Source organism: Propithecus coquereli, unplaced genomic scaffold (genome assembly GCF_000956105.1).
Source record: "Propithecus coquereli isolate 6110/MARCELLA unplaced genomic scaffold, Pcoq_1.0 Scaffold48, whole genome shotgun sequence".
NCBI classification, from domain to species: Eukaryota; Metazoa; Chordata; class Mammalia; order Primates; family Indriidae; genus Propithecus; species Propithecus coquereli.
This window is the reverse complement of record NW_012150618.1, coordinates 1286506-1305247: the sequence shown is the minus strand read 5'-3', so window position 1 is coordinate 1305247 and position 18742 is coordinate 1286506. Positions and strand designations below refer to the sequence as shown.

General features: G+C 41.5%; 1 protein-coding gene across 1 annotated transcript in view; it reads right to left on the bottom strand.

Annotated features, from left to right (window-relative positions):
• Positions 1–301: 301 nt before the first annotated feature.
• LRP11 (low density lipoprotein receptor-related protein 11) overlaps positions 302–18742 on the bottom strand; it is a 38282-nt gene continuing 19841 nt past the window's right edge. Inside the window, exons 4-7 of the mRNA XM_012655549.1 lie at positions 17800–17925; positions 16874–17086; positions 6075–6170; positions 302–1252 (exon numbers count right to left, since the gene is read on the bottom strand). Coding sequence (XP_012511003.1) covers positions 1098–1252; positions 6075–6170; positions 16874–17086; positions 17800–17925 — 590 coding nt within the window. The 3' untranslated portion in view covers positions 302–1097. The remainder of the gene's footprint in view (positions 1253–6074; positions 6171–16873; positions 17087–17799; positions 17926–18742) is intronic.

Sequence of the window (18742 nt, the reverse complement as noted above, 5' to 3'; positions counted from 1 at the left end):
GATCCCGATTTTCTGTAAAGATGATTTTGTGAAAAACTGCTTTATGCCCTAGAAATACATAAGCGTGGCATTAGCTAATGGCACATTATTACATTTTATAGCATTAAAAATAATGGGGAAAACTGGCTTATTCCATTGGATAAAAGAACCTGCTGATACTTGAACATGGTAACATTTTTGCAAAAGCTGTACCCAAAAATCCACTCAATGTTCTGCTTTTCAATTTCTGTTTTTCTCTTTCATCAACAAAGACTAATGTCAAAAACCAGTGACTCCGTAAATGAGTTGCTGTGCTCTGGACCATGGGGTAGTGTTGAGTTGATAAGGTATTAGTTGTCCCTGCTCTTTTTGCCCTCAGCTAAGTTTCTGGTAAAGTTTTTGGCCTGCCAGGTTCTCTGCTTCCACCTTGATTTCCCATCACACTTCATGACCATCTTAGAGCTGTTTGTAATCCAAAGTCTGGGTTTTTTCTCCCAAAGATCAGCCTGAGGAGGCAGCCACCTACAAGACATGTCAGAGGCACTAGGAAGAACCCACATTCATCCTCCCTGAGGTTCCATAACCTGTTCATAGGCTTATAATTTAGATACACCTGCCTTAGGTAACATCTCGTTGAAGGTATCAACTCACTTGAGATCATTCTCAGAAACAGGTTTTGAAGGAGAAAGAAAAAGGAGAGCATGGGGAGCTTAAAGGATGGAGAACAGGACCACAGAACAGGGGGACTGTGCCCACAGCGGTCCAGCGCTGCCAGGGGCTTCTAAAACACGAAGGGTTAATGCTGCCATCCTAAGACCACCTCTTGAGATACTGAATTTTCTGCCTCAGCTAAGTACAAATTTCTATTATCAGGGACAACTTATGTAAATTAGAATTTTAAAAGTCTTTAATCATATGAATTGTATTCTAAATTTCAAAATATTTCATACTTTCTAAGGGCAACCTTTCTATAATACATAGTAAAGACAAGATTTTGGATTTGCAGAATCTTCTAGCCCATTTAAAAACAAAAGAAGTTGTAAATACCCAGAACATAATATATGTATAAATTATAAGTGAAACACGTCCTTGCTCCAAAGCTATTTAAATTACATTTATTATAGATACATCCCATTTATGAGGTAGTCCGATTCCTCAGATGTAATGGGACGAGCTTTTTTAAGTTTCTGTTTCACCAGTCGTAGTCTGCAAGCAACCATGAGAAGCAGCAAAGCAGTGATGGTCAAACCCAATGCCAGGGGTAGCACTGCACCTGTGAAAAGGTTAGAAATGAAGAGGGTAAGACAGTAATTATTAACAAAGACAGCTACTATTTACTATACGATAAGCACTTTGCATGCGCTATTTAATCTGAACAACTCTACTAAATTGGTACTGGTATTACTACCAATTTGCAGACTAAAGTGCAGAGAGGTTATGTAATTTGCCTAGGAGTGCATAGCTTGTGAATTGTAGGTTTAGGTCTCAAACCAGACCTGTTTAAAACCAAATTCTGTTCCAGCTTCCTGCAAAATTTGTATGCCATCAGTGGGTATAAATGTTGCAGTCAGATCACTCTTACATTCAGCTATAATAGACATTCTGACCATAAGACATTTTTTTATTATAGTCATAGATTACATTTATGGATTCATGAATGATCAGTTTCTCTTAAAATAAGTATGAACAAACTCCTGATATCTTGTTCTGGTTAGGGCTTAAGAAATTTCTTTTCTAAATCTAGGGAACCTACTCTCAGCCAGCAGAACCTTTGTTGAAAGCTAATTGCAAAATATGCTGGTATGATTTTGGCCAAGGGTCATTAAGAAAAACATCTCTTTAGTTTTTCCTGTGGGGCTGGTCACAGACACCAGACTAGAACCGTTAAAGGACTGCAGGAGTCTGGAAGGCAGAGGGTATGCCCAGAGCAATCTTTCTTACCAAGTTCAGCATGCTCTATTTTTAATCTGATCTACTCTGTAGTCAGGCCAGGTTTGGAGATGATATGGTGGAACTATGTTTAACTGCAAGAGTCTTGCCAACTGGTGGAACTAGAGGCGAAACATCTCCATTGTGTAAGCTCATTCTATAACATTTTCTTTCATTTATTTATTCATGCTGCATTAAGAGCCTTCCACGTGCCAGATGCTGAGCTAAGTGCTGGTAATCAAATAAGCAATTTTTATTCGTAAACAAATAAATACCCCCTCCAAAAGATAAGCTAATGCTAAAAGTGCCAGCTTTATAGCTTAACACATTGACTGCCATGCTAGAAAAAACAAAATTTCCCTGGGGCCATGGTGTTTTATTAAAATAAAACGATCCTTTCTAATGTGTTATTTTTTATTGTTTTCTGTATGTGAGTTTTATGCAATGCAACCCACGTTTTTAGAATTGTCAATATTAACTGTAACAATAAAAAAAATCAACAATTAAGATTTTCACAAACCAACTGCAGGGTTTTGCTTCATGAGGCCCCGGGCTCAAAACTAGCCTGAGTTAAATACAACTCACGTGGCAGTCAATGTGTTAAATCACTGAATTCTCATAAACACCATATGAGTTGGTACTGTTATCCTCCCCATTTTACAAATGAGGGAACTAAAGCATCAAGACTTAAGTGGCTTGTCTAAGACGGTATTGTAAGTGGTAGAGCTGGTATACGACCCCAGCCAGGACAGCTCCAGAGCCTGGAGTCTTAACCACTATGGTACACTACTTCTTCAAAAGGTACATGAGACAGTTTTTGAATGACTTTAAGTCTGGGTAGATAGGCATTTAAATGGAAAAAAAATGCAACAGTGTTATAGTTATTATACTATGATAAAATTATATATGAAGTACAGATGTAAAGAAGTGGTCCATCTGGTCTGTAGGATTTTTGCTTAAGTGATTTTGATGTATGATAATGCTTGTTTGGGGTAGGTGAAGGAGATAGTTTATTTTTTGACATTTTTCAGATTGAGATGCCTATAGGAGATCCAGGTGGAATTTTCTCTTAGGCCCTGGGATTATTTGGGCCTAAATATGTGAAAGCCTTTAGCAAAAAGGTGGTAGTTGGAGCCACGAAAGTGGTAAGGTTGCCAGAGAGAAAGGAAGAAAGGAAGGGAGAGGAACAAGTTCCTGGGAAACACTGACATATAGAGAGCAGGCAAAAGGAAAGGACCAAAAAAGAACAGAGAAAGACTGGTCAGAGAAATAGTGGGAAAACCAAGAGAGAGTGAGGTCTCGGAAGCTGAGGGAGAGGCCAATCCCAGAAGAAAGTGCTCAGCCGAACCAGCTGCTACAGAGAGGTCACGCGAGGTGAAGCCTAGAGAGCCTGCTGGAGTGCACAACAGGTACTTCGTTTACACGGAGACTGAAGCTTGAGGGATGCTGTTTGGGTTTTGTATATATTAAGAGAGATCTGAATGTGTTTGCAGTCGTTGGGGGAAGGAGCCAGTAGGGAAACAGACTGAAAGCATGGCAGAGCTCATAGACGGCGGAGAAACGCACCTGAGGAAACAAGGGGCTATGTCAAGACCCAGGGCAGAGACTGACCTTGGAGAGGGGGATACCTCTTCCTTTAGCACAGGAGGAAAGGAAGAGAGAGGGTGTGAATGCAAACGGATGAGTTTTTGCGTCTGGGGAGTAGGGAGCCGAGGAAGGTCACTCCCACATAGCCCTGATTTTCTGGCCTCCTCTTGAAGACAAGAGAACCTGGAACTGATGACTCGCTAACGGCATTTCCACCTCTGGTATATTTTTGGAATCCCAGGTAAACCTCCTGAACGAGATTCTCAAGAACAGTTTGGAAGTGTCTGGGCACAGGCGGGGATGTGGAAGTTGCTTTCGTGACTAAGCATCAAACAAAGTTTTGGGAGAGGCCAGTATTCCCTTAGAGAACTGTGAAAGATAAAAACCTGTGATAAACCACAGCCTGGAATTTTATTCGAGAGCTGCCTCGTATATCCCACACACAGCAGCTCTCTGGAGGTGTCAAGAATCACTGCTTCATCTCTCCACACCAACAGTTTGGGCCTTAGAGCCACTGCTGGCTCCTAATGGCCGCCCAGTAAAAGTCTCGGCAGGGCTCATGGCCTGGAGGTGGCAGTTTTCTCTCCATCTTCCTGCACTAGCCTCTTAAGTTGGGTATGTTACAAAGGGACAAGACAAAAAAGGGACTTTGGTCGACCCCCCAGTAACTCCAGGAACCCCAAACTATTTCTTACAAACTGGAACAGAACAAACCAGCCCCAGTTCTGCTTGTTCAGGGCAGGAAAATGAATAAGAGGGTTCCAGACCTCAAAATGTGTCTAACTTGTTTAAAGATGAGCACCAGAGTTTAGGCTAAAGGGGAAGGGAGGCTGTGGTTGAAGACCCCAAGCCCAATCCTGGGGCTCAAGTTTAGCTATGGTAACAGTAAAACAGGTGTGTGATCTAGGAAAATGTTCTATTTGCCAAAGTAGATATGAGGCTGCTGAACTGTCCAATCTGATTCTTGCTTAATGCTTTGATGGCAAGGAAAATAATATCTCCCATGAAGTACTTGCTAGAATATTGAAAATTATTCTTGGCTTTTTCATACTTAGTTGGCATAGTTTCTTCAATTTTTTTAGTTTGGGTAATTTGAGGTTTTTTTTTTTTTTTTTTTGAGACAGGGTCTTGCTCTGTCACTCAGACTGGAGCGCAGTGGTGTGATCCTAGTTCACTGCAGCCTCAAACTCCTGGGTTCAAGCGATCCTCCTGGAATACAGGAGTGCATCATCATGCCCGGCTAACTTCTAAAATTTTTTTGTAGAGACCGGGTCCTGCTATATTGTCCAGGCTGGTCTTGAACTCCTGGCCTCAAGCACTCCTCCTACCTTGGCCTCCCAGAGGGCTGGGATTACACGAGTGAGCCACCATGCCTGGCCTAATTTGAGACTTAAAATTCCCTATCCCCTTCTAAAACATACCATGGTAGTATTCTCAGTAACCAGCTAAGGTGATGAGTTACGTATTCTGTTCAGATGAATGGGAGTGACATTTAAAATATGTTAACAACTAGAATGGGCACCAGCCAATTGGAACTGAGACTCTTTGGATACATGTGGGTGTGGGAGCAAGAGGCAGGCTGGTTGCCCTGATGGGGGACAGGGCCTCGTTTATTCAAATATCGTGGGACAGGCTAAGTCCAGTAGGCTGGCAGATTGTGTGTGTGTGTGGGGGGTACCCAGGTATTTGACATCTGGATTATTCTTAGCTATCTATTGTTTAAAATTTATATTTTAATATTGTCTCTATATTAAAAAGAATATTCCAGGATAAAAAGAAAGTTTTCTTAATGTTTAGATCTGTAATTTAAGAATCATATACTGTTCTCCTAAATCTTCTTTTACTTATTAGTTTGTGGAATTTAAGACTAAAACCTGCCTTTCTACAAAGTTCCTTGTTAAAAACAACCAAAATTACGAAATTATGGTATTCTTGTTCCACTTCATAAATACTCCCTCTACTTCTTACACCCTCCCCCCATTGCTACCATCTTCTGTCTTTGTCACTAGCGCACTTGGAAAGAGAGAAAACTAGGTACTCTGAGACCTTTATCCTTCTGGCACGATAAATAACTCGGTAACAGCCATCGTTTATACATTTGGCTCATCGTGAGCCAGGCAGTGCACTAAATGCCTTTTATGAATTGTCCCATTTATTCTCCCTAGCAACCCTATGCAGCATGTACAGTTACTGTCTTCATCATACTAGCGAGAAACTGAGATCCAGAGAGAGAGGATAACCTGCCCAAGGTCAGAGAGTTCACTGGACGAGCCAGGATTTGAACCGTGGCATCTGACCCTAGAGCCTGCGTTCTTAACTACCATGCCACGGGGATGACGTTCTCCACAGATGCCGCGCCTGGAGGGGTGTATAGAAGAGGAAGCTGAGGTGCAAAGACAGTAGGTTACTATCGACAGCCCCAAGATGCAGTGCAATATAGGGCATGAGAAGACAGTTCTGGTCCACAGTTCACTGCTCCTGTCATGAACTCCCGCGGCTTCATCTAACATACTCAGCCAGAGGACGTCAGTTCTGCGGAAGCCTGCCTCCTGCAGCGGGTTTCCACGGCATACATTTACCTGCTTCTGGGGCTGGGTGTTCCCCACCTCCTCGATCGCCCTTCGACTCAAAGATATAATTTTCTTCTTTTCTGTTCTTCCCTGAGGAACTACTATCTGCAGAAAATAAACAGAGCATTTATTGAAGGAGCATCAGAAACTTTAGGGAACAGACATGAAAATATAGCCCTATTTATTTTTTTTAATGGTGGGCTTACAAGATTTATTTCTCTAATAAACATAGGTTTGTGCTTGATACTAAAATACCGGATAACTAATGTGACCAGTTTAATAAAGCAGAGTACGCAGCTAGTATGAGACCACCAGAGGGAGAAAGGGGGGGAAGTCACGGAACCAGAACTGCCGCCAGCTCTCCCGGAGGAGCAAGGAAGGACCTCAGGCTAGAAAAGCCGGTGCAGTGTCTGGACATCACGTCATAAAAAGCAGAAAGTCAAGAAAGGGTTTTCTGTGAGAAATAAACAGTGAGCGTACACAAAGCATTTAGATACTTTTAGTGCTATTTCACTTTTTCTCACCATGACCCTGCTTGGCAGGTGTGAGCAGCTCAATTTTTTCTGCTAATGCCCAGGGATCAGGTTTCCTTCCAGGTGGGTCACAGGGCTGGGATTCAAACTCAGATGTGTCTAAATGCTCGTTGGTGGAAACCAGCACTTCTGATTTAATGACATATTATTTGTTTAACTCTTCTACTCAGTTCTAATACTGAGGGGAAAATATTAAGAAAGAGCAAATCTTAGGATTTTTATCCCCAGGATCTGATGAGCCATGGCTGTGTCTGTCATTTCCCATCCAGTAATTTACAGCATTTGTGTGTTTATCACAATAGCAGTGCAACACTTAATGCGTTGGCTGGCGGAGTTACCCTCATGCTGGGTGTGATTTCAAGTGGGATTTTTGAATATTATAATGTTTCATGGCAACGAATTAGAAATGATCTACTGACATGGATTTTCTTGAGAAACAAAAAATATTTTAATGCTTCTTTACTAATACGGCATCAACAGAAGCGTTAATAACTTCTGCAGCTGAAAGAAGACTAATTAAAGGTAGTATATAAAATTCTTTGGTAACTTGTACTTAGCAATATTCATGAATTTACTAAGAATCACAAAGTCAACTGGATAATGGAACATTGTAAAGTTAGTCTGCATACCTACTAGAGCCAGAAAGTAATTATTTAAAATGATTATTGCAGTCACGCATTAATGCTGTTAAACAGAAGGGACAAGAATTGCACGTATTTCATCAGGACATCCTTAGCCCTCCTTGTTGCTCACCCTTCATCCCGTCGGTCTCCATATCATGCAGCCCATTTCCTTCATCCCCTCTGCAACATCCCTGATGGGGGCCTCTCTCCTCGCTCCTCACGGCCACTGCCTCGGGCCCTCACCACCTTTGGCTTGAGCTCTACAAGAGCCTCCTCCTGGCCTTTCTGTTTCCAGATATTCCAACTGCAGTGTCTGCAAAGTCGCTCATCCACACTCATTCAGCGTATCAGTACTGTGAGATTAGCTGAGTTTGCTTGTCTTGGCCAAGGCCATAGCAGGCTCACTCCATTCCACTGCGCCACATCTTGTTACTCTAAAAGGACCCATGCCTGCTGGCCTATATACAGCCAATCATTTGGGCTTTCTCCATAAACCTAAGCTCAGATAGAATGAGAAAGATGACTGGAGCATAGGCAATTTCTTGCAGCTGGAGAATCAGATTTACCTTCCAAACTGCTTTCGGCTACTGTCCACCTCACTGTAGTGGCAGAAGCCCCACTCCCCTCCACAGTGAGGGGAGGGAAAGGAAAAGAAGCCAGTGTGACCCTGGTAAAAGAAGGTAGTGACCACCATGGGGAGAAGAGGACAGAAACAGCCAGCTAACAGGTATGGGAGCAAAGTAATTGTTGCCTGGAACTCTGGGACCCATGTCCCAGTGGGACAGGGACAGGGAAGACTGAACATAAACGATGTGGCTGGTACAGCACCTGGGCCATCGAGAACTGGGGCTATTGACTGCAAGGCAAAAAAATTTCTAGTATGGTGATTTCAACATCTTTGGATTTAGTGGCCCAATAAAAATTGAAAATAATTTCTGAGATCAATTTAGAGTTGTCAATTTTTATTTTGCTGTGGCATTAAAGGAAACAACCGTGTACTAAGACCATCATCCTAAACCCCCAAATTATGAAGGATCTAATTACATCAAAAGGACAGGTCTTTAAATTGAACAAATTTAGCCTTATAAAAAATGTACAACACTGTCCTTTCTCTCACTTGCCGTGAGTGGATGAAAGCTTACGGATGGGTGCTGGTCCTGCCGCTGGCTGCAGGGCTGGCTGCTCTGAATTCCGTTATTCCCCTTTCTGCTGCCCTGGCCAAGCTGCCTGAGTCAGGGTTTCAAGGCTCTTGACCTGGCCTCTATTCCCAGGAAGCACCCTTCACTTTGGGCAGCCAGAGTGCCCTGCCTAAGTATTTTCACTCCCGATTCCATTTGCCCATGCAATTAATTAAAACCCTTCTTTCCCACTCATTCGAATTCTTTATACCCACTCTTCAGAGCACAGCTGTATTTCCATGCCAATCATGTAGCCAGGGCTGACTACCATTAGGCACCGTGGGCACAGAGCCTGGGGTCCATGGTGCTTTTAGGGGCCACAAAAATGTTTCCATTTAATTACTTTTAAAACCACAAGAAAACAATGAATGTAGTAATAATATGTAATAGTGAATTCAGCCTGGATTATATTCATGTTTATACTGACAAAGCCATAAAATATAATATTTAATTTTCTTTTAATGGAGGAAGGGGCCCATAAAGGCAAAAGTGCCCAGTGCCCAGGAGAATCACAATGCAGCCCTGCAGACAGCAAACCCTAGCTACCCCAGTGCTCACAGATCTCTTCCTTCTTAGCTGCTAGCACCCTCACAGAAAGTACCACCTAGGCAGGATCTTTGGGGAGCTGTAGCTGCTTCCTGTCTCTGTAGCTAAGAGACAAGGTCCTTGAGCACACAACAAGGCTTGCTGCATGGCTCAGGGCTGGTTTTCAACTGCTAAGTTACATCCTGGCTTCATCACTTACTAGCTGTGTGAGCTTGTGTGAGTTCTTAACCTCTCTGGTCACCTCAGTGTCTTCATCTATAAAATGGGGATAATGATTTCTACACATCATAGGGTTGTTATTATATAAAGACCAAAGGAGTGCAGAGTGGTGGGCATTCAATGAGTACTCAATGCATGAAAATTATTATTATTATTATTTTAGAGATGGGGTCTTGCTGTGTTGCCCAGGCTGGAGTGCGGTGGCACCATCATAGCTCACTGCAACCTCAAACATCTGGGCTCAGGCAATCCTCCTGCCTCAGCCTCCCAAGTAGCTCCGACTACAGGCATGTGCCACCACACCAAGCTAATTTTCCTATTTTTTGTAGAGACTGGGTCTCACTCTTGCTCAAGCTGGTCTTGAACTTCTGACCTCAAGCAATCCTCCCACCTCAGCCTCCCAAAGTGCTAGGATTACAGGTGTGAGCCACCATGCCTAGCCAAAAATTATTATTTTTAATCAGAATATAGTTCAACCAAATTTTCAGATTTGTAGAACATAGCCAGGACAGTGGTCCCCAAGGACTTCTCCAGATATCTGGATTTTCTTATATGATACCTCATCCCAAGTAAGGTAGTTCTACAAGATTTTATTATATATGTTTCTAGTTTAGGAAGCTATACTACAAATATTATAAACAACTGCTGGCATAGGAAAGCACTATTTCATGCAGAGAAATAATGAAGATCATGAAGCTATTTTATTACTTTTTTTACTGCTGGTAAACAGACCAGAATGCAATTTTTTGGCCAGTAAATATTTTAAAGGTTTTTTCAAGGATGTGGTACTCAGTGCATATTTAACCACTGCTTTTATGATGCAAATCTCATGGTGTTGATATCCCATTAAAAATTTGAGTATTTTCAATGACATTTTGAAGGGTCAATGTAAGCCCTGATTAGGTTATTTTCTTATACACTCTCAGCTTCAGTGAATGTTTCTGAGCTTTTGCTTGGTAAAGATATGGAAAACATTACTGTGTCTTAGAGTTAATGCTGCCTGATTTTTCCAAATGCCCGTTGCTTATGGATCTCTAAAAGGAACATAATATTTGTTTTGTAGAGGCAAAACACTTGGTCCACCTAGTGGCTGCACACAGAAAACTAGCAGGCCGACAACAGGCTGGAAATCAAGCTAGTAAATTACCTAAAAACAACTGTGTAGCACCATTCCATCCCTTTCTTCCTCCCCGTGTCTTATTGCCAGGTTAGCTTAAAAAGGGACTTCTGTGCATTCTGCTTTACTTCTCTCTCCAGTAATAAATTTGGAAGTGGGAAGATCACATGGTTGGGGACTCATGCCCTACTTTTTAAAAATAATGAGCCAGGGCCGGGTACGTGACTCACGCCTGTAATGCCAGCACTTTGGGAGACTGAGGCGGGAGAATCGCTTGAGCCCAGGAGTTCGACACCAGCCTGGGCAACACAGTGAGACTCTGCCTCTACAAAATATAAAAACATTAGCCAGGCATGGTTGCACATGCCTGTAGTCCCAGCTACTTGGGAGGCTGATCGCCTGAGCCCAGACGTTTGAGGTTGCGGTGAGCTATGATGGCATCACTGCACTCCAGCCTGGTGACAAAGTGAGGCCCCATCTCTAAAAATAAAAATAAAAAATAAAATAAAAATAAGCCAGGAATAAAAACAAAATGCCAAAATTCACCAACTCCCAATTGTTTTCAGAAGATTAGCTGGTTTGTCTTTCACCCAACATAAAAACAAAAAATATTAATAACTGTTTTCACAATGTTCTCCCCCTCTGTCTCTTTCCAGTGATGAAGAGAGCTTGTTCAACTTAATTTTGAAGAGGAACTCAGTACTGGGAACACCGCTGCACTGTTCCTGTTTTTTATTCGAATTAGCCATCTTACAGACTTGCAGCTCTCTTACTCTGGTTCCCTAGTAAATACCACTGGACTCGAATGCTCTAGCAAAAATCATGTAGCAATAACATTTGCTGGGAGACATAAATTACATTTACATACAATATTTCATGCAATCTTTGTAGCCACACTATGAGATTATATTAGTATCCTCTTACAGGTAAGGAAATGAAGTTCAGAGACATTCATTAATTACCTGGTAGCTAGTAATTGCTGGTGTCATAATTAGAACACAGGACAGATCCAAAGCAGGAGCTTTCCCACTAAACCATATTGCTCTCAAAATTACAGCCAGTAAGTGAGTTTTGTACACTAAGAACCAAGTCAATAATGTATTTATTTACTCACATCCAGGCAAAATCACAAATTTAAGTGGTTTCCGTAGGAAGGTCTTAGACAACGCTCTATTAAGGATGCAGCAGAAAAAATGGTTAGCTGTACTTGGAAAAAACCCCTAGGCTTGGAAGTGGGCTTATTTTTAAAAATAATACAAGTTCATTCGGAATCTTCAGTTGTCGAAATTAAAGAGCATTTTCTTAAATGCCCTCATTCCCTGGAGAGAGGAAGACGGTGCAGTGGGAAGTGGGAAGCATCTCGTGTTAGTGAGAGGGCAAGGTGCACAGGAGACTTCCGGAGGCCCAGACACCATGGACCCTAGAATTACCCAGGGGGCCTTGCCCTGCCTTCTGAATATTGGAAATGTGAATTTCTGCTTTTTACATTTCATGAAAGAATTCACCATAATTTCCCAGACTGCCTGATTCACTTTTCCTAGACTGTGGAATGCCCAGCATATGGAATGACACAGAGAAATGCTTCACTTCCAAATATCCAGTCACAGGTTCTAACCAGAGGAGCGAATCAGAACAAAACAAAACGATCATATCACTTGCTTTTGCAAATAATCCTTTTTGGCGATGATCCTTCTAGAAGAGTTAATGTCATAGGAAATTATTTTTCCTCTCTTCTGAATGACCTGTTATATATGTTTACCATGCGTAGCTACACATTCACAAAAGGATCTGGCAGCTGGATGAAAGTTGTTTTAATTTCATTTTCAGTCACCATAGAACATGCAGGCATGTTCTGGAAGAAAGTTGGAAACATCAGCTGGGAAAGTGGCTACCATATGGGCCTGCCTTTCAGAATGCTCTGCAGCTTCCTGTGATGGCCTGCTACACCAGCCCAACAAACACAGACACCAGCATTGTCCTTTCTTGCTGCTCAGTGGTAGATCACACCATATGTCTACAAAGTAGATAAGAGGGAGCTCTCTTCTTGGCCCACGTGCCTCCTTATACTAGAAATGTTATTTAGGCCTTGTCATAGCCATAAAACTCCTCATTGACATTCTCTTTGCTCATTTTCATTGCAGTACCAGTATGCTTTGGAAAAGCCTCTACAACTTGTCTAAAATTAGTTGAAAAGAATTCTAAGTTCATTCATTTTATCATCCTTTCTCCATTAGTGAGGACAGGATAATAAAAATGTCACTGCTTACAAATATATTTGTATTTGCCTATAGGGTAGTGTTTTGAACCTAACAGAATGTGGGGGCTATTCAACTAATTTCTTAGACAAAATGGACCACGTCATTTGTTTAAAACCAAGTGGCTCCTTGGGAATGACCCACATGTGGGTCAGGGATTACAAAATAGAACTTTATGCAGTAAACTACTTTAAGTAGTTACTACTTATAGTAGTAAACTATCTATAGGTAGTTTACTGCATAAACTACCTATAGATTTCAAGTAATAAAAATCATGTAATCTCTATTACAGTCCCCAAACTTGCAGACCGAGACCTTGTAGAGGGTAGAAAACCACCATTTCTAAGTGCCCCAGAATAATGGGGTATGCTTAAAGGCATCTGCTGATTACAGCTAAATCCAAAGAAGTAGGTCAATGAAGGAGGATCTACTCTCCTCAGAATAATTTCATGGAAATAACCATTTGAGTATTCTCATTTGTGATAAGCGAATTTCCTTTAGCTGGCTCTTCCAATCACTTGAGAATCTGGGTGCTGGCATCATGTTGGAGCATGACAGGCTGTTTGGATGTTCTGCCTGGCACGCATCAATAAATTCAAACTACCTTCCCAGAAATGTGATCTTACAGCCTCCAAACAGCTTCTTGGTAAGAAAAGGGACAAACACAATGAAGAGATGAAATACCCAAGAAAAATCTAGGGCATGTGAAAAAAAAACCGTTAAAAATCCTTTATGAGAAAGGATGTCCTCTCTGAATAAAACACCTTCTAAAATAACACAAAGGTTGAAGTTGCTCACTCTAGTTAGCTCTGGAGATAAGTGAAATGAAGCTTTGGCATAGTTAGCAAGGGAACTTATGAAAATGCAGGAAGAAGACAACACCTCCGCATAGAGACCACGCATGCTCCTAAATCCACGCTTCCATCCAGTTCCTTAAAGAATCTGGCTGACCTGCTGTGCTAGACGTGAACTCTCACTTCCAAACAACCGATTGCATTTGAATGAGGATACAACACTCCTTCTCTAGTACCCTGCAGGGCTGAAAACCAGATTTCTTTCCTCTGGCTAGGTCGGATATAAGAGGATAGCCTTGTTAATGAATGACTAGGACGACAAAGAACAGGCCCTACAGCTGAAACCACATCCGACAACAATTCACCCATTTTGCCATTACATGCTGAGCAAACATGAGCAACACTGGACTTTTGTGCTCCTCCTGGCTGGCGGCTCTGAGTGTACTGAGTGTGCATTCACTTGTGTAACCAAAGACTTACCCATATCCTTCATTTTATCCTTAGTAACAGGTTTGGAATAAATCCCCAAGAGTGGGATAACTGGGTCAAGGCATACACAGTTGTAAGGCTTCAGAAACTGCCCTCTGGAAGACCACACCGATTTTATTCCCAGCAGAAGTATATGAGATTTGTTTCTCATACACTTTTAGAAATATTATTATACTTTTCCATCTTTGTGAATGTGAAAGATGAAAAACTGCATCTCATTACTTTGTATACCACATTATTTGTACTAACCTTAATATTTTGTTAACACCTCTTCAGTGAGCCAAGTCTCACTTATCCTCACCACATGTCTGTGAGCAAGGAGGCAGAAGTACATCTAATTTGTTCACATTCATTGTACTAGCTGATGAGCCTCATAACACCCAGGCACATGTCATGAACAATAAGGCACTTTTAAATCTATTTATGTTATGCTGGGTCTTTAACTCAGGTGACACAGGAGACTGGGGGCTCTAGTCTGGTTGTGTTAGGGACAGCTGCTGTCTAAACAGAAACTACATGCTGTGAGGGCTCTTTCTAACATTCTCAAAGTTCTTTTCTTCCCACTTTCTTCATATCTAGACTTTCAAAAATTATGTTTTTTTCTTTTTTTGACACCATAGATGAACCTGGAAAAATTGTTTTTTATTGAATATTTGATAACACATGAAAATGCTCATGAGTGAAAAAAATAAAAGTTTTGCAAAAATATTATCTTGGTTTTATTAAAAATGAATAAATATGCATGCATATGTGTAGAATTAAAAGTAACCAGAAGAGTGGCCGGGCATGGTGGCTCATGCCTGTAACTCTAGCACTCTGGGAGGCCGAGATGGGTGGATCGTTTGAGCTCAGGAGTTCGAGACTAGCCTGAGCAAGAGCGAGACCCCGTCTCTACTAAAATAGAAAATCAAAAGAAATTAGCTGGACAACTAAAAATTATATTAAAAAATTAGCCAGGCATGGTGGCGCATGCCTGTAGTCCCAGCTACCCGGGAGGCTGAGGCAGGAGGATCGCTTGAGCCCAGGAGTTTGAGGTTGCTGTGAGCTAGGCTGACGCCACGGCACTCTAGCCTGAGCAACAGAGTGAGATTCCGCCCCCCAAAAAAAGTAACCAGAAGAAAATGCAACAAAATGTTAATGAGTTAACATTTAACATTAACATTTAATATTTAACATTAACATAGTTAATGAGTTTTGCGAGATGATTTTAATTTTCTTCTTTGTATTTTTTTGTATTTTCTGAATTTTCTACAGTAAATCCATATTACTTTAATATTTAGAAAAACTCTCAATATGCTATAAATGATAACTGGACATCTGATCACTCTGGATCTGTGAAATGCCATTCTTTATATCTTCATAGCCACAGCCAAAGGCTTATTATCAAAAAGGACAAAAACAGGGATTGCAAATACATTGGAAATTCGGTGCCAACTCCTATCAACTGCTAGTGGTATCCTGGAGCATTATTTTCAAAAGAATTCGAAGGCTGAGTCCACACTCCCCAGGGGACAAGTGCTGTGATGACTGAGCGACACCTAGCACAGGTAGGGGCTGATGGGGTGGAGTATGAGGTCAGGCTATTTGCCATTCCTGAATCAGACTCAGGGCTGGACGGTATCTTGGAGGTTATCTGGTTGGTGTCCCTTATTAACAGATGAGGAAACTGAGGTCCAGAGATGTGAAGCAACTTACTAGAAGTTCTAAAGGCAGAGACAAGACCAGAACCTAATTAAAGTTCTCTACTCTACCCTCAGCTAATTCGTTCATGCTCAAGTGAGCCTCTTTGTCATAGTGACATAGCAAGAATTCATCCATCCTCTGAGAACATAGTTCTCTCTGTCAACTCTTCACCCCTTCAGAAGTCCTGCCAAAGACACCTGGCCTCTGCTGACTCTGCTTCTTAGGTGGTGGTTGTCTTCTCCATACAAACTTTGTACATGGAGAAAACCCCCTAAACCAAATCCCAAGGCTTGGATGTAGTGACTGATCTGCCCAGTAGGTGGCAGTTCCAACAAGGAACTTGCCCAGTAGGTTGGCAGTTCCAACCAGTAGGTGGCAGTTCCAACAAGGAATGGACCAAAGCAGGGATCTGAAGTGGACTTAACCCAAACTGTCAAAAAGAAAAGCTACTGATAGAATTCAGAGTTTTGCAGACATATTTGTATGGAGGCACTTAAGATCTGCAAAGTAAACGAAGTAACAAAATAAAAGATTGGAAGAAAATATAACAAAATATTAAAATTAGTTTTCAATAAAGGGTGGTATTTTAAGTCATTTTCCTTTTTTAATTATTTTGCATCTTCCATCTTATACAATAAACAAAAATTTTTCACAATAAAAGTTATTAAAATAGCGACAGACGATTTCAATAAAATGTATGCTGAGTTCGAGTACTGAAAAGACATCTACAAAAGGATTTGGAAATGTGATAATCTGTATTTCTGTCTCTTATGTCACATAATCATGCAAATATTAGTATGTAAAAAAAGAAATTTAAAATGATGGAATGCTATAATACTTTAGTAATGTGAATGTGTTTTAAAATCTTATTAGCCTTATTAAAAAACAAAAAATGACATATTCAGTTAAATTGGACACATAACACCGAATTACTAGCACATGCAACCATTTCGAGATGACATATCTTTACATTCACTTTACATTCATCCCTATGTTCACTTGCTTAGGGTGAAGAGCACTTACATAAATACACAGAGTTTATGCTGTCTCATCTCAAAATAACCTAAAATTTAATACTTAGAGAATTGGTTTCCTTAGCTCAGTGTTAATGACTCTTATTTACAAATAAATGCATTGTTACCTCTGGAGTATGTGTATATGTATGAATGCATTTAGTAAGTGTCCCTTACTCTACATTAGCACAAATATCAGGGTTTTTTTTTTTTTCTTTTTTGGCCAAATTCTTAATGTTAACTCTCTTCTTTCTTTTAAGATACTTCCTTAACACTTTTCAAATATAAACTTAATCGTAAGCCAAGTTTAGCTACAGAAAACAAGGCTCTTCATGGAGAACCTGACCCAAGTCCTCACCTGGCATCACAGGAATTACTTGACTTGCTGGTCCCCAAAAGATAGAATGATTCCTCTTCTCTGTGTTCGATAATGCAGGCGGCTGGTTTGGGGCAGTGGCTTTCTGGGACTTTTCCAATAAGGAGTGCCCCCCAGCCTCTTCACTCAGCCCTGTGGTTCTCGGCTGGGCAGGACTCGTTGCCGTGTGGGTCACCGTCTTTCGGTCAAGGCCCACTGAAGCACAAAGAGCTATTGTTAGTTGGTGGATTTCTTTTCTGAACTTTAAAACCACTGTATTTGCAGTCAATTCAAAGTCATGAATATTTGGGAATAATAACCCACCTAGCTAAGACATGTCAGAGCCCTATAAAAAACTATTCTCTCTAGTTTTCAAGTAGGTAATCTGTTCCCTGTTCTTCCAATAATTAGCTTTCCAAATATCACCCAAAAAGAAATGGACAAGACAAAACTTAAAACCTAAAGTTTTGAGACCCTTCATCCTTCCTCAAAGCAGTACTTCATTAAACTTTTGGCAGCTCTTCTTCCTTGGGTTGCACTTTCATGTGTGTGACATTGTAAGGATTACAGCTCAGATTTAGCCACACCCTAGCGAGTCATAACATTTTCTAAAAAAATTATCAAAACAAAGCATTTACTTACTTCAGTTTTTGGAAGCTAAAGTAAAAAAGCATTTTTAGGATGGAAAGAATCTTTGGAAAATTGAAAAAAAACTTTACAGCATAATCGATCCCGAAAATTTGACATATGCAACTCAGACTAGAGACCTGTAGTGAATTCTCATTTAAGGCATAGTTTTTCCACATAAAGTTACACCTACCACCAGGCAGAGGAATGACACCGAGTTTGCATTTTACTCTGAGAACGCAGACCTCCCTACTCCATCCCTTCCAGCCCCTGCCTGACAGGCCACTACACAGCCCACTCACGATTTTGGCAGAAGTCTTCATCGGACCCGTCGGGACACTGCGGCACTCCATCGCAAGCCAGCGTGATGTCAATGCAGCAGCCGTCGTCACAGAAGAAGTGGTAGCGCGAGCAAACATGCAAACACCCTGTTTGTAAACAAGTCACAGGAGTGCAGGGAAAGTTAAGACCTCATCAAGATAAACAGAGATTGCTGGGATGATCAGATGCGTTTGGGTAAAGAGATGCAGGTAACAAGGAAAACCTAACAGTTTGAGCTCAGGTCCTGGAGAGGCTGGAGGGCTCTTCTTGAGCCTCCCTGCTTAATTCTCAGGACTCCACAGGGGCCATTCTCCAAGCCACCCTGAGTAAGAGGTGGGAGCCCAGACGCAGCAGCTCTGGTCTTCTCCATCCACTCCTGCCTCCTCCCTCCGTTGTCCACTCTGCACTCACGCCTTCCCCCCATCGCTGGCTGCTCTTCCTCTGGCCATTTATTGGTGTTACTGTCCTACCCCCGAATGGCACTTGGCTGGCCATCTCTTCTCAGAGACACCATTTTACATATGCTATGTCTTACATTCTTGTTTCCTAAGAAATCATTTTCACCACGATTAACTTTCTACTACTGAATCCTATTTGTTGACTACCATAACATCCCTGCTGCTGGAGAGAATACAGAGAATCTTTAGCTGCTGGCTGGCATGAATTTGTTTTCATACAGTGATGACACTGCCTCCCTTTGGAGCTCTTAGGAGATTTTATTTAATTTGCAGTGCAATTCATAGGAGCTACAGATATTTTCTTGAAAGGCATTTTCCCTCCCCCTTGATTAAACCAACTTTCTTAGAGTTGGCTCCACAAGAATGGGGTGACGGGCCGGGCGTGGTGGCTCATGCCTGTAATCCTAGCACTCTGGGAGGCCGAGGCGGGCGGATTGTTTGAGCTCAGGAGTTCGAAACCAGCCTG